This window comes from Bubalus kerabau, chromosome 2, assembly GCF_029407905.1.
Source record: "Bubalus kerabau isolate K-KA32 ecotype Philippines breed swamp buffalo chromosome 2, PCC_UOA_SB_1v2, whole genome shotgun sequence".
Lineage (NCBI taxonomy): Eukaryota > Metazoa > Chordata > Mammalia > Artiodactyla > Bovidae > Bubalus > Bubalus kerabau.
This window is the reverse complement of record NC_073625.1, coordinates 18,909,120-18,932,995: the sequence shown is the minus strand read 5'-3', so window position 1 is coordinate 18,932,995 and position 23,876 is coordinate 18,909,120. Positions and strand designations below refer to the sequence as shown.

Sequence of the window (23,876 nt, the reverse complement as noted above, 5' to 3'; positions counted from 1 at the left end):
GTGACAGGAGGGGAAAGTGGGACGCCCCGACTTCCAAGTTTCATTTGCTCTGCCACCGAGCGCTTCTCGCTCCACCGACCGCAGCTCCTGGAGACCTCTAATGGCCCTTGATAGCAAACATAGTTAAAAATTAACAGACTGACAGAATTAAATATGGATGACCAGCCAGCACTGCGGACTTAATCTGACACAGGGTGTTACACGCCTGGGTGCCTTCGACCTGAGTGGCGTCCTGAGTGAGCTAGGATGTCTGAGCACATTTCGCATGCCTGTTTGGAAGCGCAAGCTGAGTTGGTGCTGAGGAGAGACAGGGAGAGATCTGAAAAGGCCAGAAAAGAAGATGATCCCTGAAGGGTTATGTTTAATTAGCCCTGGCCTTGATTTGTCTTAGCGGGAGGGGTTCACTGGCCTAGGACCTTGCTCTTGGGATCTAGACCGTGTGGCTGCCTGGACTCAGACCTCAGCAGCCTCGCACCGTTCAGACCTGGAGATGGTGCAAGGTCACGGGGCTGGGGCCTGGCCTCAGCCTCCTCTCCCTGCCATCCCTACCCCCACTGGCTGTTGGAGTGGGTCAGATGGCACACTTCAACCTTTGAACCAGTTCACAGAAATCTTGACATATTTGTCTAGGTAACGGCCACTTGCTTAATCGCTCCAGGCAAAGAGTTGTTCAGTCACATGGCAAACAGTATTGTAAAAGAAATAGTAAGAAATGCTGATTGCAGTTCTGTCTTCTTTGTCCTTGGAAAGAGTAGGAGGGGGCGGAAGGGAGACTGTGGGGGTGGACGTTCCTTTAGGGAATGGACCTCAGTGGGCCTCATCTTGTGGGGTAGAGAAATTCCTGGCAACTGTTCTGCTTTTGGTGAACGCCTTGTTAGAAATGGGGAAAATTGCTGTTTCACAGAATCCTGTAATTCATCCCATCATGAGGATCATCACTTTTGTAATTGCGAATCATCACTGGGGTCTGTTGGGTGAGTTTGTACTTCCTTAGACCAGAGGAGGTGTCCGGCTTGGCTGCTTCTCCACAGCCTGCAGCGGAGTTTGCTGTGGGACCTGACCTGTTTATTTGGTGATACCGCTTAAGAGCTGAGCCTTAGAGCTGGAGTCAGTGGAGGCAGAGTTGATCATCAATAAGTAGCATAGGAGTGGCTGGTGGCCGGTGGCTCGTGGCTGAGAAAGTTCTGGCAGGTCTTCAGGGCTTTGTGTTAGGGACAGTTGGGAAAAACCCGCCTAAAAATCTCCATGTCTTCAAGAGGAGAGAGAGCTCAGTTCTGAATGTGGTGCCGGGAAGTCTGCATCCAGGCCCAGCACCCGCCTTAGGAAACGGAAGTTGCGACTGTGACCTGTAGACCAGACAGCCAGGGAACCAGCTGGTTTGGTGATCGCCTAGCCCTGATTAGTTTTGTTCAAGAGCTGGTTGACGCGTCAGCATGCTCAGCCTCCCACGTCCGCCAAACGTCACCACTGGAAGGCACCTTCCAGACCAGCATTTCTCAACACTGTTATGTAATTTAAAAGATGATGTGATCCGATAAACTTGGGAAACCCAGGATGAAATCAGGCCAGACAGGTTTGTTTCAACTTCTCGGAGCCTTTCCCGTATTGATGTGGATCTCGAATTGGCTGAGACGGTGTGTTTTTCTCTCAAACATACTTGACTGCAGAGCGTGACTCACTTCTTCCAGCTGCCCTTTAGGAAACCTTGTTCAAGAGCAGGGTCTCTCAAAGTTGAGCATGCATATGCAGCAGCATTACCTGGCGGACTTGATAAATGCAGGTGCTTGAGCCCTCCCCCTAACAGCTTCTGCGTTTTGGACATGGTCCCAGGTGATGCTGGTGGTCGGGGGACCATGTTCTGAGAACCACTGGTCTAGACTTGTCCCTTGAGTCCACAGAGAAGAAAATCGCTAAATCAAGGGGTGTTTATTAATGGTGGCTCCCAGGAGTTGAACCAGCCACCTAGTAAGCACTTCTCGTGACTGCTTCTAAAGGCAAGTGGGATAATGATGGCATTGTCACTAGGAAGGAAGACCACAATGAAATAGTAGCCCTTTGGATGCTTCACTGTGTTTGCTCCTCAAAGCACTGTAGGAGAGCTACTGGGTGAGGCAGGGAGCCCACTGTGGAGCCCAGTCAAGGTCTTCCTATGCTTGGCAACACTATTTAGGATGTGAAGTCTCTGTATTTGAATCCTCTGGGCCTTAGTCCCTCATCTGTACTTGGAAGAGGATGGATGTTTTATGGGTATCTTGTCTTCTCTAGCACTTTATTTGTGCACTGAGTCATTTCTTCTCTGGCTGCTCTCCTTCTGTCTGTCACCAGTCACTGGAGCTGGTATGATGCTGAGGTGGTGGAGACTCCAGGGTTACCCTTGCTGCCCTGGGGAAGAGCGTTCCTCAAGAAGCGTGATGGCGGAACCCCAGTGTGTTCCCTGGGGATGAGGTTCTAGTGGAAGCGCCAGGGTCTTCCACGTTGCTTACTCACGTGTTGCAGGCTGCGTGCTGTGTCTGGCAGTCTCTGGTTGGATCTTATGTGTTATGTTAGAGTTCTTTCAGGGACTTCTGAGGCCCCTGGAATTGCACACAACACTGTGAGCATGCAGTTGTGTACATGGGGTCGAGCACACATGCATTTTTCTGCTGAACAGGACGGTGGCCTTAGGAGGAAGGTCAGCCACGCTGGATGGTCCCTCAAGCCAGAGTCAGCGAGTCATGGGTTTCCCCAGGGTTAATGACGCATCTAAGTAGCCCCTAGGCGCCAGGCAGGAGTGGCCACAAGTGACCGGGAGCCAGAAACCACAGCAGAATGGCAGTCTGAGTGGGCGTAAGGATGAACCCTCTTTTCTCAGAGGAGAGTGGCAATTAGCACAGAACACTTGTTCCCCCGGGGCTGGCTGCCTGTGTGTTTTGCCCCGTGAGCTCTGCTGCTGCTTTGCCCTCCTCGGGCACGGGGACGTTGCTGATGACAAGCGCAGGCTAGGGGATGCTGAAAGGGGGATGGCGTTGCACCCCATGGAGCTGGAAGGAGGCAGCCTTTGGTTGAGGTGGGCGGCCCGGCGGAGAAGACCCCACCTTCTGGGCATGTGCAAGACTGGCCACGTCCCATTGAGTCTCAGGCCCATTGCCCCCTCACCTTCCCTGAGGACCAGCCCATGGGCTGACTACCTCTGCTCAGCTGAGCCTGGCTTCTGGCCCCTGGCTCAGCATCTGCCTGCCCATCCCCCGCAGGGCTCCGGCCCCCACCGCAGGCAGGTGCCCTGGAGAGTGCGAGGCTGTGTGTGCAGTGGAGAGGCTGGAGCGGATGTGTGGGATGGGGTAGGGGGGTGGGTCTCCTTGTCACCATCACCTGCACAGAAACGGGAGTCATGCCATCCACCCTGCGTCCCCCCTCTCCCCGGGCTCCTGTGAAACACCAGCGCGCCTTGGGCTCCGTGCCCCAGCCCCACACCTGGGCATCACCGGCCGCCGCCACTGCTCCCCCAACCCCGGTGCACTCGGACCCATCCCCCCTCCACTGTGTGTCTAGGTTCCCAGCCCCCCACCTGCCACGGGGCTGTGCCCCTGCCCCATCCTTTACTACCTGTCTCAGGGAGGCAGCTCCAACTCTGCCCTTTGCTTAGTGAGCAAGTGGATTCAGATGCACAAAGCCGTAAGCCATGGGTAGGTATGAGTTTTTTCTTCTGTGTCTCTCCCTTCTGCCTTCTCCCTCTCCTCTACCCTCCCTCTCTCCCTTCTGCCCCTGCCTCCCACGTTTCCCCCTCCCTCTCTCCCTTCTTTGTTCTGCACCCCCTAAATTCCCCATGTGACATGTTTTTAGCCTACCTGCATGAGAAGGTTTGATCTGTGTTCCCTTTGTTGCTATGAGTATTGAAAAGACTCTGGTTCGGTCCTAAAAGAGCTTCAGTACCAGCTGGTGGCCCTCCCGATACAGGGGCTCCACTTTGGCTGGTAAACCCGTTTCTAGTCATATGTGATGTTCTGCCCTGGCGGGTCTCTAAGGCACAGCTGGCCCAAGGGCTTCCACGAAACAGAGTCCTGGTGTTAGAAGCTCCATATACACCCTTGGTATATGGAGTGAGCGAGGCCAGACCACTTTGCTCCACAAAGGGATGGTGTCCCCCAGTGTGGCCCCTCACCACAGAAGGGACACAGTCACTCTGTGAAGGATGCCTGTGGGGTCTAAGGGAGCTCTGCAGACTTCCGCATGTGACCCACGGGGAAAGGCCAGGATCAGCCCAGCTTGTAGAATCTAGTTAGAGCTGGAGGAGCCTGAGCCCTGACCCAGCCCCAGGCCCACTGGGCTCTGACCATGGTGGACACCACTCAGAATACCCAGCCCTCAGCCGATTTCCCCACCTGTACCTATCAGGTGAGAGGAGGTGGAAGGTCTCCAGGCCCTCTGCACCTCTGGCTCAGCCAGAGGGCTGCTTCATCTGTTCATGCTTTGGAGATATGAATAAGATGGCTGTGAAAAAGGGGTTCTGCTGGCAGATTTGATTTTATTAAGCCACGGAAATTGGCTTGCCAGGGTAAAGTTCCCCCCAGCATCGCATTCCACTCTAGAAACGAGCTCCCGTGAACCGAAATGAAGTGCAGTCTTCCTCCTGCCATGCTAGGGAGGGTACCACCTCCGGGTCTCCTGCTGGCAGCCTCTGCCTTTGCTGTAATTTGCCCGCCTTCCCCCAACCCCAGCGCTGCTTCCTGTGTTGCTCAGGGGCTGGTGGGGAGTATAAACGGAAGCAGCGGTAAACGGGGATCTCTCATCTCTCGCCTCTATCCAAATGCTTAGGCGCAAAGCCCACGATGCCAGTAGATGGACGTCTGTTCAAGCCGAAGGGCACTTGCCCTTTTGTTATTTTCACATTTTCTTTGGTACAGGATGGAGAACATTCTGCCAAGCGTACCCAGCATCACAGTCCATTTGTGGGTAGGGCTGGCCTTGCATTCTGGAAACCTAACAGAAGAGGCTGGGCCCCACAGAGTGAGCAGAGGACATGGGATACCAGACACCCCCTACAGTGCCCAGAGGCCTTTTCTAAAAGCACAGGAGCAGATTCTCAAAAGCCCTCCTGGCCAGACCACTGGCATGGATGGTGTCAGGAACCGTCCCTTCCTGATCAAAGAGAGACAAGTTTCCAGCTGTTGGGCAGGCTGGCCCCCCAGCCTGGGTGATGCTGGGTGAATGTGGGGATGGCGGCTCACTGGGCAGATTCCAGCCCTGCACTGGCTGTTGGCTATAGAGGAGGCTGGGAGCAGGGGACCCCCGGGGCTCCTGAGAGCATGGTCCTGTGGAGGCGTTCTCAGGATGTGGCTCTGATGCTTTTCAGCCCCTGATGGGGAGCTGCCCGCAGGCAAGGACCTGGGAACAGTGACTGGGGTGGGGGCTCTGCTGGCCGCCCTGTGAGGAGTGGACGTGCGTCCGGGGCCTTGGTTCACAGCCTTCTCCCCACGTGTCTTCCAGATGCGCTGGCTCCCTCCCTCCGAGGCTACTTCTCAGGGCTGGAAGTCCCGTCAGTTCTGCTGAATCCTGCGTAAGTACTTGCTTTCAACAAGAACTGTGTCCAGTGCCTGGACGAGCCCAGGACAGAGCAGACATTTGTAACTGGGTGGCCCCCATCCTGCCCCAGCACCCACTCCTAGGTGCTTCCTGGGCTTGTCCAAGGTCGTTCCACTCACCCCAGGATCCCCGCATGGCCCAGAGAGTTCTGAGGTTCACTTTCCTCAGGCAGGTTGCCCTGTTGACCTGAGGTCTCAGCTGGTGGCTCAGGTCCCCTTCGTTTCCGTTTCCAGGGGGACTGCCGAGGGCAGATTTTACTTGCTGACATTCTGGGTACCATAAAAGGTCAGGACTTCCAGAGGGCTCTCGTCCTGGGTCAGAAGGCCAGAGCCTCACCTAACAGGAGGATTAGCAGTAGGCATCAGAGCCTCAGAAATCCCACCCCCCAGGGGTGGTCCACACTCCAACCCATCAGGATTCTTCCTCTGGCAATAAGTAAGTTGAGGGATGACATTTTTGTACTGGAAGACATCAACTTCAATAAGCTACGCTTGTACCTTTCCTTCTCCTAACCCAGTGTATTGCTGAGTGTGGTCAAAGAGCACTTGTCCTTGGGTAGAGACTTACATGCTTGTGGGGTTGGAGCTTAAAAGATTTCTTCACCAAGCAATTCTCAGAACCTTTATAACAATGTGAATCGTTGAGATCAGGAAACTCTAGGATGCAACAGTATTTCTCAAACTTGAGACCAGGAAACCCTTTTCTCAGAATCTTAGGAGACTCAGGTGTTACTTAGAACACGCCTTGGGAAAACTTGCCCTCACCTCACCAAGAACCTTAAACCAGTGGCACCCATGCCTATAACCCTCAGACCAGTAGTCATCTGTCCATGCTTGTCACTCATCTGTGAAGAAAGGGGAAAAACCAGGGTTCTTCCCTTAACGCTGCTTGTATTTGTTCTTTATTCTGGAATGATGTTCTCTTCTGTGTTAAAATACACTTGAATGAAACGGTAATGTTAGTGAATGACAATTATATTTTAAATGTTCGTGGTAGATACCTAAAATGTTCCTTTAAAATATTTTGTGACATCTTAAAGTTTGTTATTTAAGGGACTTTTTTTCCCTGCCTGAAAACACAAATTTTAAGTTTTGAGGTGTTCCCGAGTCCCTTTAAGTACAGAATTTCCTAAGTCCATGCTTCATATCAATATGCAGGCCCATAATTAATTATTATTATATTTTTTTATGTGGACCATATTTAAAGTCGAATTTGTTACAATACTGCTTCTGTGTTATAGGCGGGGTTTTTGGTTTGGTTGGTTTTTTTGGCCATGAGGCATATGGCATCTTAGCTCCCCAACCAGCGATTGAACAGGCACCCACAGCATTGGAAGGTGAAGTCTTAACTACTCAGCCACCACGGAATTCCCCATTTACTTTCACACTTGATTTATATATCCCCAGCCATTGTGTCTTTGTTCTGAAAAGCCTTAGTCATTCCATTCTGTGGGAACCTCCTCCCTTAGCGGGTGGCGCGGGACCAGCACGGTCGTGTTACAAGCTCCAGAAGACACTGTCCCCACGCACCTCTCTCTTCCATGACCATGTTTCTCTCTCAGTGTTTGGAGGCTGGTAGGCATTTACCTAGAGGTGTCTAGGGTAAGAAAACCGAAAACTGTGATGCTCATGAAGGAGAGCACAGGGTGGAATGTAGATCTGGCTTTTTTTTTTTTTTTAGCATCAGCTAACAGTTGAGGAGATGAATGACATCGGAGGGGAGGCCAGTGGGACAGAACCTGGAGGCTCCCCCGACTGTCAGGAGTCAGCTTGTCCGCAGTGAAGAGGGACCAGGAGCGGGGGCAGCCCGGGGCCGGGGCGGGGGGGCAGTGTTGAGCTGCTTGGTCTGCAGCGTCGGATGCTGAAGGAAAGCTGTGTGAGATGCTGGCATTTCCAGTTGGCAAAAGGTGGTGGTGGAGGCATAGGGCCTAAGGGAGGATTTTGCTTTAAGCGTTTATAAAGAACAAAGAGAAGACGTGGTGATCAGTAAGCAGTTGAAGAGAGCTCCCTCCTTTCCCCAGAGACCTAGTGTGGGTGTGGCCTCCAGGGCAGGGCTGGCAGTTGCCCCCGCCCCCACCCCACTCCCCTTGAAGTACAATTTCTAAGACACGGTCGGATCCACATAAGGATGTCATGTCTCCTGTGGCTGCATCGTTTGTTCTGAGATAAACTCGGGCCACAGGCCAGGCGCCTTCCTTGGGGTCTGAGGGACTCGAGTGGGTCGAGGAGGTGCTTAGGGAGGAAGACAGATCCCTGAGCTCATTACACCGCGCTTGCGGTTGGGGCTGCAGTCTCCCGTCCCGCCCGAAGTTAGACCAGCTCAGTAGGGCCCCATGACTCAGGCTCTGTCCAGCCTCTTGGACCAAGCCCTTTCCGAGACAGCTAATAATCCAGGCTGAGTAATCGTAGGGAAATGTAAGTTAGAATTGAAAACAGTGGCGCCGCTGCAACGGCCAGCGTGTTATAGCAGAAGGAGTCCCTTGAAAAGGCTAAGTGAGGGGTAAGTGCCACCCGTGTCACCACTGGTGACCCACGCGGCCTTTCTGCACTCACTGGAAAGGGCCCCAGAACAGGAGCAGGAGTGACATCTGGCGTCAGACACGAGGACCTGGGAGATGTCAGGGCTGCCTCCTTCTGGATCCTGAAGACTCCAGGCCTGTCCCCCTGGGGGGCCCTCAAGGATTTTTTAACACATTATTGACTGGGAGCGGGGGTGGTGTTGCAGAAACTAATGCCTGTGGCCAGTGGTTGGTTATGTAAGTGAATATTGAACATCTGGGTAACAAAAGATGCGTTAATACATCTGAGTTGTTGATTGACCCACGCTGAGCTCTTACTTCTAAAGGGAAATCACTGACTAGAAAAGTAAACGAGCTCTCTATTCTTTAAATAAACACATTATGTGTCTACTTTGTGATAGATGTAAAAATGCAGGAAACTAGGCCTGTGCCCTTGAAGAGCGTAAGTTCTAATGGGCAAGAGCCATGGACACACATTTCAGAGTGAAAGGAGAATTACCGCTCAGGATGCTCCTGAGGAGGGGTGTGTGTGTGGACCGCCATCTGTGGCATAAGTAAGACCTTTAGAAAAGTGGTTGTTCAATGGTTGGGTGTTATTGACTCTTTAATTTGTTCAACATCTTGCTTGACAGATGATGTTTAGTCTGGTTGCAGTTGTGTGCACCTCACTACAGAGTTTTGCTGATGGTTCAGCCATGTGGTAGAGAGTCCCAGAATACATAATACTGATTGGAAGTGAACAATTTCCCAGATGGTTTGAGAATAGGACACTCGAGCAAGTCTGTATTCATTCCTTAGTAGGAATAAGGGTTACACAAGTTTTCCTGGTTGGAGTTCCTGGTTATGCAATTTTCCTGCATTTCCAAATGTAATTAAATAAATCAGATAAAAGGGAGAAGAAAGAGTTGGAGTTGGAGTGGATGTGAGAGGGTGTTCATTAGAAACTCATGAAATTTTCCTGGCTGTGGACCAAAACCACAGCATAGAAACTACAGGCACATGTAGTTACAGCCTCACCAAATCAGAGGACATAGCAAGAGAGATAACAAAGCTGGAATTTGAAGCTGTTTGTTCCTTTTGTTTACTTTCAGGGAGGAATGGCCTAGTCTGTCTTTGGTTGTGAACAGGAGAGCCTTGGGTATGTGGCTATCATCCAGAGTCCAGGAGCTAGATATCCAGGCAGAATTTCGAGTTTAGCAGGGTGGGAAGGGCAGTCTTCGTGGTATCCTGATAACTGCTGTGGCTCTTGCAATCACCCCTGCCTTCTCCTAGAAGAGGCCCCAGGACCCCTTTCTTCTATGAACCAAGGTCTTTCAATCACACTGAAGTAGATGAGCACAGTCAGTATTCAGTGAAGATCTGCGGGGCATAAGGTGCTATTCTAGGTACCGCATATACAGCAGTGGACAGAAGCAGACAAAACCCTTGCCTTGGTGGAGACATTGTAAGACAGGGAGAAGAGTAATAAGCTACTAAAACACAGTAGGTCAGATGTGAGAAGGGCTAATGGAGAAATGCAGAACAAGAAAAAAAGGCAAAAGTCAAGGGTAGCAGGTGCTTCTTGTACACAGGAGCAGAGATGAAAGCGCGCCCATATTTACATGGGGTTCCTTTCCTAGAGCAAACCTGTGTGCATACCTGCTAAGTCACTTCAGTCATGCCCGACTCTGTGTGACCCTATGGGCTGTGGCCCGCCCAGCTCCTCTGTCCATGGGATTCTCCAGGCACGAAGACTGGAGTGGGTTACTATTTCCTCCTCCTGTGGATCTTTCCAACCCAGGGATGGAACCCGAGTCTCGTAAGTCTCCCGCATTGCCAGGCGGGCTCTTACCACTAGTGGCACCTGGGAAGCCCCAGAACAAGCCTCCCTTTACTCAAGTTTAGGGAACAGTTTTACTTCTCAGCTTTTCTGCTCACCTCCTGTTTTGCTAAATCAACGTGAACAGGCTTGAGCCAGCTGGCGCGTTAAAGCACTGCTGGCTGTCCCAAACCTGGGAGGCCTGAGTCCATGAGCCCTGTCCAGGGGGTCTCCACATGCCCTGGTTATGAAGCCTGGGGTTGGTCTCTTCTGCTTCCTATGTGCATTAAAAAGTAGGGATGGCCTGAGAACCTGCCTCCTGCCAGGTACTGGGGTCGTGGCGTCCCTTCCAGCTTTGGGAGTTCAGGCACACCAGGCGTCTGCTCACCAGCGCATCTGCAAAACCGTGTGACACCCCCAGCCCGCCCTTCGTCCATAGCCTGTTTCTGGCTGGGAGACCCCTGAGCATGCGCACCAGGGAGCTGCCTGTCTGGTCCCTGGAAGACGTTCACAGAGAGCAGAGCACTGAGTCTGGGTGGCTCCACGGGCGCAGGGCAGGGCCACCTGCAGGAGCCCACCTGCCCCTCTGCCCTAACCCTTCCCACCATCAGCTCCACTTGGCGGAAGGTGGAGCCTCAGAAGGCCCACGTGCTCCCCATAAAGTTAAAGCTGAATGCCTGGGACTCCCCTTTGGTGTGTTGTGTTCCTTGGGGAGTCATCTCCTGGGGTGTCTACAGAGCAGGCATTCTGTCTGCCTGCCTGCCCGGTGTGCAGACAAGAGTTGCTGATGTTAGCAACTGCAAAGAGTGCCTTGGTGATAAAACACCCCGTGCTCCCAGAACCTGGGGCGAGAAGCTAGGTAGGGTCCCAGGACTCTTAAATCACCAGTCCTGAGTCATCAGTCCAGAGGCTGAGTGGCATCTGGTCATCAGTATGATTTCTTCAACAACAAACATCCCAAAAATGCAGCCTTGGTCTGGCTGCCCCGGGGCCTCTCTGGGTCTCCCTCCTTCCTTGCCTGCGCCCGGCAAGTGTGGACAAGGCTGGGGGAAGTTGGGTGAGGGGAGATGTTTTGTTTGCAGGGTGAATATTTATTTTTTCTGTCCTCAGATAACCCAAGTTTTACTAGGAAAGTAGAATCACATCTATTCATCTTTTAATGTTTTTTATAGTGAAATTCTGGGGAAAACGTTTTTTTCCCCCCTTGATTCTGAGAAGAGAGATGCCCTAAGAAGGTGATCTTTCAGTGCAGGGCATGGGTCTCCCTGCGGCCTCCTGGGGTCAACTTTGTACAGCTGACCTCCAGTTCACACAGCCTGCCTGGAGCAGGTGCTCTGTCCCAGGAAGAACAGCAGTGCTGAGAACCTGAGGAATGTTAGTGGGGAATGGGGTCCACATGGGCCATCCTTCAGGCTTCCTCAGCACCAGCAATTCTTGATGAAAACCAGCCAGCTCGGAGGCAGCCATGCCTGCAGGAAAAACATTTAAAAATGTACGGCCCACTGACACTCTGTCCCTTTTAGTGTTGCTTAGTGTTGCAAAATTCTCAGATCTTGGGAATAGCAGAATATGTGTTCACATGTGTTTGCCTTGGGTTTTTGTTTTCTAGTAGGTGGTTCTCCTGGAGAGTGGCTCCTTGGCCTTGGGCTGAGCAGAGTTGACCGTGGGGTCTGGGGTGGCCCCTGGAGTTGGTTTCAGGTTCCTCCTATCGGGGAACCTGAGGCTTTTGGCCAGTCCTGGGGATCTAGCCTGTGGGGATGTGTGTGCAGAGGCCCTGCCAGTCTGCCCCCGGGGTGCTTACACCCTGGTGTTCTTGAAGGGCACCCCTTTCTCCAGGTGCCCTCCCCACTGGCCTAGCTATCAGGGAGCTCCCCTCTGCTGCCGGCCGCCTCACCCCCGCCCCGCAGAGCCTCCTCCACTCCACCGCACCTCACCGCATGCCCTTCATGGCCCTGACGGTCCTGGTCACTCCTAGTGGTGTCTGTCCTTGGGCTCAGCGGGCAGATGCGTTTGGTGCTGGGGCCTTTGCCTTTCAGCTCTTTGCCCTCAGAACCAGCCGGCGTGGACGTCACTGGTGTTAACGGCTGCTCTTCTCTCCACCCCAGGTTCCAGGTGTGTGATGGTGGCTGCAATCTGTCTTGTGGGTATTAATGCAATCTTCAAGTGGCTACTGTTCTCGAGCTGTTCTACAAAACTGGAGCGTGCTGGTGAGTTCCAAGCCGAGACTGAACAGTTCCTCCCGAGAAGCAGCATGTCCTGGGCCGGGCACAACCGTGTAGATGAGAGTGATGTGGTCGGGACCAGCCTCCTATGCAGGGTGGGTGCTTGGGGATCAGGGCGAGCTCTTTGTCGCCTCCTCCAGCCGCCGCATGCTGAGACGTCGTCCCAGGAGAGCAGGTGAGCTCTGAAGGTTCTTAAGAGCGTGTGGCTCAGTGCTTGGTCCTCACAGCTTTGCTGGGTGATGCCTGGTTGAGAGTTGACACTTCTCATCCAGCAGCATCCAGGGATGAGATCATCCACCAAAGGGAACTTAGATACAAATGAAGCTTTTCCCTTGAAGCCCTAAGCCTTTTTTTTTTTTAATTAACAGTTTTGGTGGAAATCTTGATGTAGTATGTATATCCCTCTTATTAATCCATTTATGCTAAATATAGTGTAGCCCTTTCTTATGACTCGAGACATATTGATGAGCCTTTTCAGAAATAGAGCGACGATGGGCCTTGAGCGTGACTGAACTATGATGGTATCTCACTGGATTCCTCTAAACTGTGGGGCTTTTCTGGTGGTGAGGATTTGAGTGACTTGTCCGTCTTTTCCGTTGATACCAGCTGTCACTGCTCAGTTCTGCTTGTAGCAGTGCAGTGAGGTCTCCATCGTGCAGCAGAGTTCCCAGAGGCGAACCGTGTGTGGGCCTTCCAGTCTTTTTGGAAAGCTTGACCTAGGACAACAGGAATGCCAGGGGCAGGCCAACCGCAGTTACGGCTCGGCCCAAATAAGGTGGCAGATTGCATCTCTGTGAGGGGCCTATAAAGCACAGATGAGTCACAAAGAGAATACGATTCCTGCTAAGGACAGAATCGGGCAGTCGGGCCTAGGAGGTCATTACCCCATTTGGGAGGTAAGCAAGCATGTGCTCAGAACACCACCTCTCCTGGCCTCCAGAGGGGCATGTGGTGCCTGTGCGGGGAGCTGGCCTCCAGCACTTGGGGGTCTTTTTTCCCCAGTGAGGTCTGTTTCTCACACTAACCTGGGGCTTCCCTGGCGGCTCAGGCAGTAAAGCATCTGCCTGCAGTGCAGGAGACACTAACCAAACTTACTAACAGGTAAACATTTTTCCCACATCACTGAGGAAAGCCGACAGATACCCACCAGTTGTACAGGCTTCTGATTGGTCAGGTTTTCCTGTTGTCATGGTCCTTAATGGAAGTGCCCACGGTATTCTTACTGATGTTACCACTCAGTAAAAAGATTTTATTTTGCTTTCTCCGCTCCTCTAGGGACATTTAAGGACCAATTGAAAGCCACCCATATATAACTTTGAAACAGGTTAGAGTAGGTTTTTTTTTTTTTAAATGCAATAAATCAACCCAGACTTCAGTAATTGGGGCACAAACAGATGAGCCCGTCAGGACGCAGCTGGAGTGTGTGGTGACTGTGGACACCAGGAGGGCCTGGTGACGAGGGGGAGGAGAACCAGGGCTTGGTCCTGGCGGGAGGCAGCTGGGAGTCTGACCACAGGTGAACCTGAGTGAGTGGGCGGTGCCAGTGTGGATGCGGGAGGGTCGGCAGCACTAGCCCTGTTCCTGGTGAGGCTCCTGGGTCCCAGGGCCACCCAGGGAGCTCCCAGACCTCCCCGCCCAGCTCGGACAGCCCTGCTGAGTCTTAGTTGTGTCGCTTAGGATCTTTAGTTGTGGCATGCAAACTCTTAGCTGGAGCACGTGGGATCTAGTTCCCTGACCAGGGAGCAAACCCTGGTCCCCTGCATTGGGAGTGCAGTCTTAGCCACTGCACCACCAGGGACGTTTTGACTGACCCTTTTTAAATGTTAACTTGCCTGGAGAATGCCAGGGACGGCGGAGCCTGGTGGGCTGCCATCTATGGGGTTGCACAGAGTCGGACACGACTGAAGCGACTTAGCAGTAGCAGCAGCACTCTTTTTATTACAAATTAGTATGAACATTTAAAAACTGACAAAATAAAAACTAAACCACTCATTAATTAAAAACCTTAGTCATATGATGTTGGGATTTGGGTAGAAGAGAATATTCCTTTACTTGACTTTTAGTAAAAATGAACAAGTGTTGGAAAAACTCTTGGGGAAGAAATCGTTAGGAAACAGGTCAAGTATATAGGGATGGATTGGTGGAAAACCGGATTTTCTTACTGCTGGGAGGAAAAAAAAAAAAAAGGTTGTAAGGTGCTTGGATCAATAGACTTGAACCTACCAAGTTACCTCTGGGAAGAGCGGCCTCTCCCGGGTCACGGCATTGACCACCACCAGCAGGGCAGCCCTTGACCCACACACATCAGCAGCTGTCCCCAGGCACTGGGGAACACACAGCTGAAACGAGCTGGATTAGAATAGCTTCCTCCGCCGTAAGACACCAGGAGACGTTCTCCATTGTCTTCACACTGGGCGGGTGCCACGTGGCTCACTGCCTTCCCTTGTTTACCCCACCACGTACGTGTCGTAGGTGACCCCCTTTCAGGAAAGGCTGTGCGAGGAGAGTATGCTGTCTGAACAGAGGGGCCTGACCCCTCCCTGCCACCCCAGTGCTCTGCGTTCCCGGATGTCTTTGCCGTGTTTAAAATGTCCTTGTCAATACATTCCAAGGTTTGAACTCCGTTTCTAGCTAAACCCCCTTCCTTGTTTACAGGGACTGAAATAGCCACATTTTGACCTTGTGTTCAGTCTGGAACAGCTATGGCAACGCGGACACATTCTTTTCCCATGTGAGAGCTGCCTTTACCCAGCAGTTATGGAAAAGTTCAGGAAGCTATCAACTTGCACCCCCTTCCTTGTCCTTTTTCGCTCCGAAAGGTCCGTCTTTCAGCCTAGGTTAGCCAGCTCCATCCACCTTTCTTTCTGCTCAGGAACCCGGCAAAGGGGCAGTATCCTGAAGCCAGGTGGGCTTCTTGAAAAGCTGGGCAGGTGCCTTCCCAGTCCCTGTGTCAGCTTTCTGTGGCGACTCCCGCTCTGCCCCCAGGGCCAGTGTGCAGAGCTCCACACGGGCTCCGGGCACCTCCTCGCTCTCAGCCCAGCCCTGGCATCATCAAGCCTAGGGGCCCATGTCTCTGGGCCTCCTCCCACTAACGGCCCATCGTTCTGGTTTCAGTCCCAAGTGACTTGAGTAGAGGAAGGTGGAGCTGGTCTTAGGAAAATAATCCAATCTGATCCTTGTATAATCCGAGTAAGTGGTCTGGACAGGGAGGGTACCTGTGAAGAGCTGAGAAAGCCCTGAAGGGACCAGGAAAGGCTGGAGGAAGTGGGGCTTCACCTGAGTTTTGAAAGATAGGAGGGTCTGTGTGTGTGGAAGATACACTAGCAAAGGGAGGAGGTGCAAATACAGACAGCATGGTCTTGCTCAAAGGGGATTTTAACGAAGATTTTGAGGGTCTTGGGGAGGCACTGAAAATCTGGGCGGGGGGCAGTGGTGCTTTAGGAACTGCCCTCTGGCTGGCCAAAGCACAATGAAGAATCAAGTGGAGACACCAAGGTGAGGCGAACCCAGATGCTAATGTTGGTGTCGGGGTGACAGAGTGACCCGCGTGCGGTGTACATGAAGGCAAGGCGGCGAGTCTGAGCAGAGACACGTGGCCTTTGTGGTCGTGGCAGAAACGCCCAGCACAAAGGTGAGTGGAACAGGGGGAGCTGGCTGTGGAACCAGAAAGAGGCCAGAGCAGGCACGGTGCACTTCCCGAAGGCGGCCTCAGCTCCCGAGAGGCAAGCAGGCCTAGACCAGCCAGGCTCTGCCTGCAGGGGCTAAAGCTGTGGGCGCACCGAGGAAAGGGCCTCCGCCTGCTCAGTCCCTGAAGGCCCACGTGCTGTCAAGGCCGCCGGCCGTTGCAGGCCCCTCAAGTTCTCAGGGCCCCAGGCTGCCCGCTGCTGTCCCCAGTGAGTTGTTCGGAAGTGGAAACTGCTGCTCCTTAGAATCAGTTTTTCTGCGATCCATGTCTGCAGCTTGGGTTGCTGGTGCAGGACTTGTCATTCCAGGCCTGATGAGCCCAGAGTGTGGAGGAAGGAAACTGGTTCCCCTCCTCCGTGGACAGAGGTTGGGGCGGGGGCGGGGCGCTCCTTTGGCAGACTGAGGGCCGAAGATCACTCATGGGGACATGAGGCCTGAAGCTCTAGAGTTCATTAGGGAACGGCAGCTACTGTGTGACCCTCCATAACCCTGGTCCCAACCCCAGAGCTGCTGCTTACTGTTCACACCTGGACGTGATCGTGATTTCTACTGGGTAGCAAGATTCAGGGGACAGAAGACACGTGGCTTCTTTTAAGAAGGGATCCTTCCAGATGATGAAATTGGTGTAGTGGTGTATTGTTGGTTATCAAAATTGCGTGGCTTTGGTACTTTGGTAGATATCCGTGATGTGTGGAAAAGCATGATAGCTGTATAATCTTAATCACATGAAAGTGGACGCTTAGTTGAGTTGTGAAAACAGAGACCTAGAAGGACACGTCAGCCAGCAAACTGCTCGTGAATATGGATGCCTTTTTTTTTTTTTTTTGCTTCTTGTGTTTCTGATTTCCTATTATGCAAGTGTTAAACTCTGCCCACTTAGATTCCTCCATCATTGAGCGAGTTGCAGGGGGTGGGTGGTGGTTAGGCACTGTGCTGGACTCTGAGAGAAGCAAAGGAATCAGAGTGGTGTCTTCCTTAAGGAGGGCACCTCCTCCTGCTGAACAAGTTCTGTGTTTCTCAGAAAGTGGAGGGAGGAGGTGGGGATCGCCGAGCTTAAGTTGGAAGCATTTCTCAACCCAGGGGGGTACACTCATTCTCTAATCACAACAATCTAAGCACACCAGTACTTTACTGGGTTTATAATACTCTTTGCACAAACAAACAATGCAGAGAAAACAAAACACTTTTAATCCTCCAGTCCCCTTGATAAGTACAGGAATACAACAGCTGGCCTCCAGGGGCTGGCATCGAGTCAACAGGCAGGAACAGTTACTGACCGGAGGAGGAGGGGGAGCTGAAGGATCGTCAGCAGTAGGAGGTGAAGGCAAGGTGCAGTTTCACTCACACCTGACGTTGACGGCACCATAGATTCTGGTTCCTTGCCGGTTCAATTCTCTTTTCTTGGGGAAAAAACCATGCAGTGATGTCTCGATAGTAGTTTTTTCCTTATCATAGATGATATATGGTAACACTGGACTGCACTCTGACTAGCTGCTGCAACCTTTGTGTTCCGGTCCTACGTTCCCATCCCGTGCCTCCTTAAAGAAAGAAATCCCCTTTTCACTTCCTGCATCTCGAAGCTCTTCAGTTCCTCTTCATCCTTCCATTCCATCTTTTCGTCTTGCTCCACACTCTGTTATCTTCACTTTTGTTTCCACCGCCAGCTACTTGCTTCCACACACCCTGGACTTGAGCTACACTAGGACTATCCTCTACTGTAAAGTACACAAACGCACAACCACTTGGAGAGCATGCACGCACATGACGGTTTACTGCAGACACCTGACCTTACCTGACTGGACATCCCAACTGTCAAAAGTTCGAGTATAGGGGACTTAAACTGTATGTGTAATGACAGCTGCCTCCCATGTACAAACCCAAAATTCTAGTCCCTTTCCTACAGTCAGATTTATGTGAGTCTCACCTATTGGTAAGAAAAGAAGGGACTGGGTAGACGATAGTAAAATGAGTAAGAGGAGGACACTTACCAATGCAGCCTTGTTGCGTGCTTAGTCACTCAGTCAGGTCTGACTCGCTGCAACCCTCTGGACTGCAGCCTGCCAGGCTCCTCATGGATAGAGATTCTCCAGGCAAGAATACTGAAGTGGGTTGCCATTTCCTCCTCCAGGGGATCTTCCTGACCCAGGGATCCAACCCACATCTCTTATGTCTCCTGCACTGACAGGTGGGTTCTTTACCACAAGTGCTACCGAGGAAATTCGGACACAATTGAGATGTGTTTAAGAAACTCCTGGGACCAAGGTGGGGCTCTGGCAGAGGCAAAGTCTTGTTGATTGTCCAAAGGCCCTTTTTTATGCCACACAAAAAATGAGTGTTTCCTTGCAACTGCAGGGGAAAGAGAAAGATAAATAGAAATTAAGCACCCACTGTGAGGCCACCGACCCTCTAGTGCAGGGTCTTGCTGTGGAGAGGGTCAGTGAGTGTATTCTGTGTTTACACAGACGAGCACATGGACAACTCTGAAGGGGAGCAACCAGGGGTTTCTCAGTCGGGACTTCTATCCACCGGTGCCTCCAAACAGCCCTGCGGCTCAGAGAAAGGATTGTACGCGGTTATGAGATCAGCTCCTCTTAAACACCTTCTTTCTGTTTCAGGCTTGAAAAACACCTCGCCCAGTTTTGAGCCCTTCAAGACTTTGCCACAGCCTCTATCACACATCTGTTTTTCTCGAAGAAAAAAAATATATAATAAAAAATGTTTTACTCTTTTACACTGTATAATTGTAAGAAATAGTGTGTTATTTGTGAACGCATGGTCTGCCATTTCTGTACAGTTTGGAGATATTTTCAAATGAAACATAAAAGATGTCAACGATAAAACCAAGAGAGTGAGTATTTTTATACCAAACATTTTAAGTGTGACAGGATGGATGATCTTACACTGGGTTGGATCACACATTTTGTGCTTGACTTTTGAATGCTTGTAATTTAAAATATATATATATATTTTTTTTTTTTTTCCCTCTAAAATAAGCTGCATGTTTGAGGCATGGTTTAAAATATTATCAGAATTTCCAGGATCATATGGTGAATGTATAGAAATCTGTTTACCTGGCCTGGGTCCATGAGTAACGCGGTGATTAGAACTGCTGGTGCGGCACTTGAGGTTTGCTTCCAAGTCTGCTAGGACGTCCTGCAAGACATCAGAGCCTCCAGGAGCTTCCAGTGTGATGGCGGATTCGCGGCTGGGCAAAGCAGCCTGTGCTTGGTGCAGATTCCTCACTGAGGTGCACCTGTAACACGCCCACAGCTCCAGAGGTGACTATACAAACTGAGGTTCTGGGTCTTGCCTTTTTCTTCTAACAGCAGGCTCCTGCGTGAGCCCCGCTGATGCACAACACCCCCAGTGGGCGTGCTGAGTCTAAAGGGGAAGCCTCCCGCTTGGGAGCCCAGCCCTGCCGACGTGGCCGCAGCGGGCCAAGCGATTTGCAGAACATGGGTTGAACTGAGCTGGTGTTCCTGAGTCTTGGCGGCACCAGGCCAGACAAACCTTTTAAAAACCTGACCTTGAATCCCGCTGTACTCACTGGGACACTTTGACACACTGGCCTGGGGGAAGATGCGTGAGCAATGAGGAGAGGTCAGCTTGCTTCAAGACTCCCTCCACACCCAGGTCAGTCCTGTGTGGGAAACTGACACTCTTCCAGGGTCACCTCACACTCTCCCCACTGTGCAAGAGCAGCTGTGTGTAAACATACATTGACCTACAAATTTTTAACTGCTGACATATTAAACATGACCACAAGCTCTTATTGATCTGCTCACAGTGTGCTGAAGATTTTGATGTTCTAATAATTATATGGCTGGTGTTCGGTTTTTAGTTTCATTATTTTCTATTAGAAATCAAGGTGTCAAGATGCTTTTAAAGGTCATCACAAAACAAATAAACGAGAGCCAAGGGTGAGAGGCTCTTAAACTTAGGAGAAATGCTGGCAAGGGGTGTCCCCGGTGCACCCAAGCGCTACTGAGGCCTCCAGCACCACCTGGTTCGTGGTGACAGTTCTAGACTCGTGCTATTATCAACTGTTTAAAGGGGCTTTTCTATTGTCATTTTTAAAAATAAAGTGCTAATTCCAGCTGTCACACCACTGCTTGGCAAATTCCTTCTTGCAAGACCAACCAAGTACATCTGATACTGCAATCCAGGAAGTGGCAGATTTTGTTCCCATTTTCAGGTCTGGATGGAGCAACCAAGGGAGGGATGGGAGAGCCTATGCAAATGCTCTACTGTGGGTGCCTGGTGCTCCACAGGGACCCCACAGGAGGTTCACGGGGGAGACACATACCTCTCTCTCGATGTCTTTTTACTGCACTCAGCAGACTGCACATCTACCTCAGCCTACAAAGACTCTGCAACCTACATTTGTGGTTTTCTACTAACTTATTAGAGTAACAAATACATTCTATTAAGTGGTAAGACAGGCATTGATAGCCAAGCAATAGAAATGCTCTACCTATATAACACTCTCACCAAGTCCTCTGTCCCCAAAAGGGGGGAGGGAGGTCACAGTGCTCACTTCCAAGTGAGGGCAACAACCACTAACGCTACTAGTCTTGCTGGGCACGGACATTCTAGGTTCTGTTGGATCACACATACCTTTTGCAGAGGAGACCAGCCACCAAAAGTGGGTCCCAGCCACAGCCTGCCAGAACCCTGGAGCGGGGGCTGAAGGCAGACACTGACTGCACAGCTCTGCCGCCCTGCCCAGGCTCTGAAGCCCACAGCCATCAAGGCTCAGGGGTCGTGGCTCTGGGACAGGCTCAATCACGCGGCTTCACCGTCAGCCCATCTGGGACTTTCCCACTCACTCCAAGGCACCAGGTTCAAGCCAGGAGGCATAGATCTGAGGGCGCCTCCTTGGAGGGGCTGAACGCCATCACTGCTGAGTGCTCTTTCATAAAATGAGGGCCTGGTCACCATCACTGTGCAAGGGACAAGTGTGTAGAGAGTACCTGCCCGTCTAGTGTGAACTCCAGGCACAACCCACTGTCTGGTCGCTTGAACACCAGCTTCATTTCCTGTCACTCCACTGAGCAGAAACACAGTATATCTTCTGGAACTGGGAACTTGGGATAAGAAAAGGGCAGGTCTGTCTGTTCCCTCTGCTTACACACATAATGTCCCAGTTTGTAGGATCCAGAAAAACGATAACTAGGCCATTTTTTGTTATCGAGTAAATCCTCCCTTGGGGGTAAAGATCTGCCACTTCTGAACACAGGACTAATGCAGCTATAATATAAAACCACCATTTAGTACTGAAATTAAGAACTGTGCCTTCTACCTCTAACAAAATTACAAAGTAAAGGAATCTGGAAAAGAACCTTAAAACTTGCAAAATGTGCATTATACTTACAGGGTAATCATATGTGTGGGCTTTAAATTCACTGGACCCAGCACCTGAATATATGTCGCTGACCCACTTTCAGAGAGTAAGCATGGCGGACGCCCCAACAATTCTTGGGGTCTGTGTCACAATGACATACAGGAATGAACTGATTCTCAGTGTTTCAGGCAGGCGTGCTTAGCTCTAGGAGTGCGAGCTGACTCACTACTGTTTCCCCATCCATCACTGGGACGTCCAACTGTTAGGGGACAAGCATGTTCAAGTATCAGCCCAGGGTCGCTCTCTTGCTCTTCAACTGGTCCCCCTGTTCTGTCACACCTGATGACATCAAACAATTGTCCAACATTCTGAGAAGGCAGAAGAGTATCTGCTACTAATGACATTATCTGTAACACTGGTCTTCACAATGCCTACACCACAACTCATGACTTGAATACTGAAAAAAACACATGCCGTCAACCAACGGATAAGCCTCTCTAAGCAGGGAAACATTTACCTGCCACAGTGAAGCTCCGTCACCACTGCAAACCGTCCTGGGTGGCACTCAACTCCCCAAGACTGGCCTGGCTCTGTACGACCCCAAGCCCCAGATGCCAATATGCTGTGAGAAACCTTGGCTTGTTTCCTCCTCTTTGCAGCTCTCCAGTGACCCATGGGTGCTGATTCACCCGGACTTCCATGGTACAAACCACACTTTCCTGCTTTGTGACGGGAAAAGGGCCCTGTGCCCATGAACCATTACAACAGGCCCATAAATCAAGACCACAGGGAAGCCTGTTCCCCACTGCTCACATATACTGCTCATTTCAAGTTTAACTCTCTTGCCATGCTAATTAACAACAAACAAATTTAATTATGTTAGACGCTTAAATTCAACCCAAACTTGTCTTTGGAGTTAAAAGACACACCTACATGGAATAGGAAATAATGCTCAGGTTAAAATATTAGTATTTACCTGGACAGAAGAGTACTTTTTCCTTAAAACTAGGATGCAGAAAAGTTCAAAGCTTCTTGACACTCACATGCAAGATAAAACCTGGTCTTGGAGTTTCTGGAGATGGGCCTGCCAAGGTCAGGCTGTGATTTACTCCATAAGGCAAGTTGGCCCTGAAGGTCTTTGGAGCCCTGCACAGTTCTGGGTGGTGGCAAGTCACTGTGTTCTCACAGGGTCTTGAACCCACATGGTTTGAGTCACAGGAACATGCTGGCCCATCTCCAAACGAGGAGAGCTAGGTGCGTGTCCAGCCTGTTTCCAAAGGCCCATGGCAGCAGCCTTCCACTTGGCCTGCAAGCACCAGCAGGTCTTTCCAGTGGAAGCCCCACTAAGAAGGGAAATGTGCTTTTGTTTCTTGAGCTACGGCCAGAAGGAAAGGCAACAGCATGATGTCAGGGCCTATTCCAGCTCTGCGCTTCCCAAGTGCTCATTCAACACCATGCTCACAGGGCAGGGACAGGGGTTCCAAGGTCCAGCTCACCTGAGAAGTGGTTTCCAAGAGGTCCTTTGATTCCAAGAGGTTCTCCCCCACAGAACACCCATTCTCTCGGGAACAGCCCACAAAACACGCCTGGGGAAAGGGTGGACTGTTCTCCATGAAGCCCCAAGGGTGGCATCACGTGATGAAGGTCATCACGCTGTCTCCACACACAGCACCCCAGCCTTGCCACACAGCAACAGTAGTGGACCCGGCTTGTTAAGGACAGTCACTAACACCTTAAAAAAAAAATCACCCGCAAATGAATCATTTTTGCAAGTAAAAGCAGCAGCTAGAAGGAAGAGGGGACATCAAATCTCATTTCCCATGCTTCAGAAAACCATTGTTAGCCACTAAGAACTGGGGAGTTTATAAATCCAAATACCCTATCCCCACACCCAAAATGTATTTTCTGCTGGTGACTTCAAACACCCCATCACAGAAGAACCCAGGGCTGTATGTCTGCAGTGCCCTTGCTACAAACCATGGACCGAGCAGGAACGGGAAGCAGCTGCCCTGCCTTCTCGCTCAGGCACGGCTTCACACGTATCAAGTGCTCCTCTGTCCCTCGAGTCCCACCATCATCTGACCACACTTACAGGATGTGACAGCAGCGGCCAAGTATTCATTTTTTACACTTTGGGCTCAGAGACATTCCTCTTAGCCATCCCCTTAAAAGCCTCAGCTGATTGTGATGAATTATAGATCAAACACACTAAAGATGGTCTTAAACTTTTAATGCACCCAGACAAGCCCATTCCAACTTGCTTCTTCTAAACAGCCCACAAACCCAGCAGAAAACAGGTAGAGGTGAGACCATGACTTTGACTTTAATTTGAATTTCTCATGGAAATGTTCCTAGGTACCCAGAATAACTGGTAAAGAACTTCTTTCTATTACAACCTTCAAACACAACTGGGTTCCTATCAAAATTTGCCACAAAGACTATCTCCCTTTCCATATATCAAAACAGCCAGAAAACAACAAAATGGAAACAGTACAATGTCCTCCCCTATCAGTAATTACCTTAAATGTAAATGGATGAAATTCTCCAATAAAAATACATAGACTTGTTGAATGGATTAAAAAAAACCCCAAGATCCTGCATGCCACAACGAAGATCCTGTGCAAATTATTAAAAAAAAAAAAGAAAAGAAAAGAAAAGATAACCTATGGAATCAGAATATTTGCAAACCATTTACCTTACAATGATAAGGGGGTTAATATGACCATAATATATAAAGCACTCATAAAACTC

General features: G+C 50.8%; 1 protein-coding gene across 7 annotated transcripts in view; it reads left to right on the top strand.

The window, feature by feature from the left end:
* Positions 1 to 18,621, top strand: part of RBPMS (RNA binding protein, mRNA processing factor) — a 249,869-nt gene extending 231,248 nt beyond the window's left edge. For 2 of the 7 annotated variants that reach the window (XM_055567170.1, XM_055567180.1), the window contains 3 exons: positions 5,464 to 5,533; positions 11,981 to 12,082; positions 18,397 to 18,621. In XM_055567170.1, the coding sequence (XP_055423145.1) occupies positions 5,464 to 5,526 (63 nt within the window). In that variant the 3' untranslated portion in view covers positions 5,527 to 5,533; positions 11,981 to 12,082; positions 18,397 to 18,621. Of the gene's footprint in view, positions 1 to 5,463; positions 5,534 to 5,792; positions 6,547 to 9,696; positions 12,083 to 17,909; positions 17,967 to 18,243 lie in introns of those variants that run through there. The other 5 variants (XM_055567171.1, XM_055567172.1, XM_055567173.1 and 2 more) reach the window with 5 other exon arrangements.
* Positions 18,622 to 23,876: the final 5,255 nt, after the last annotated feature.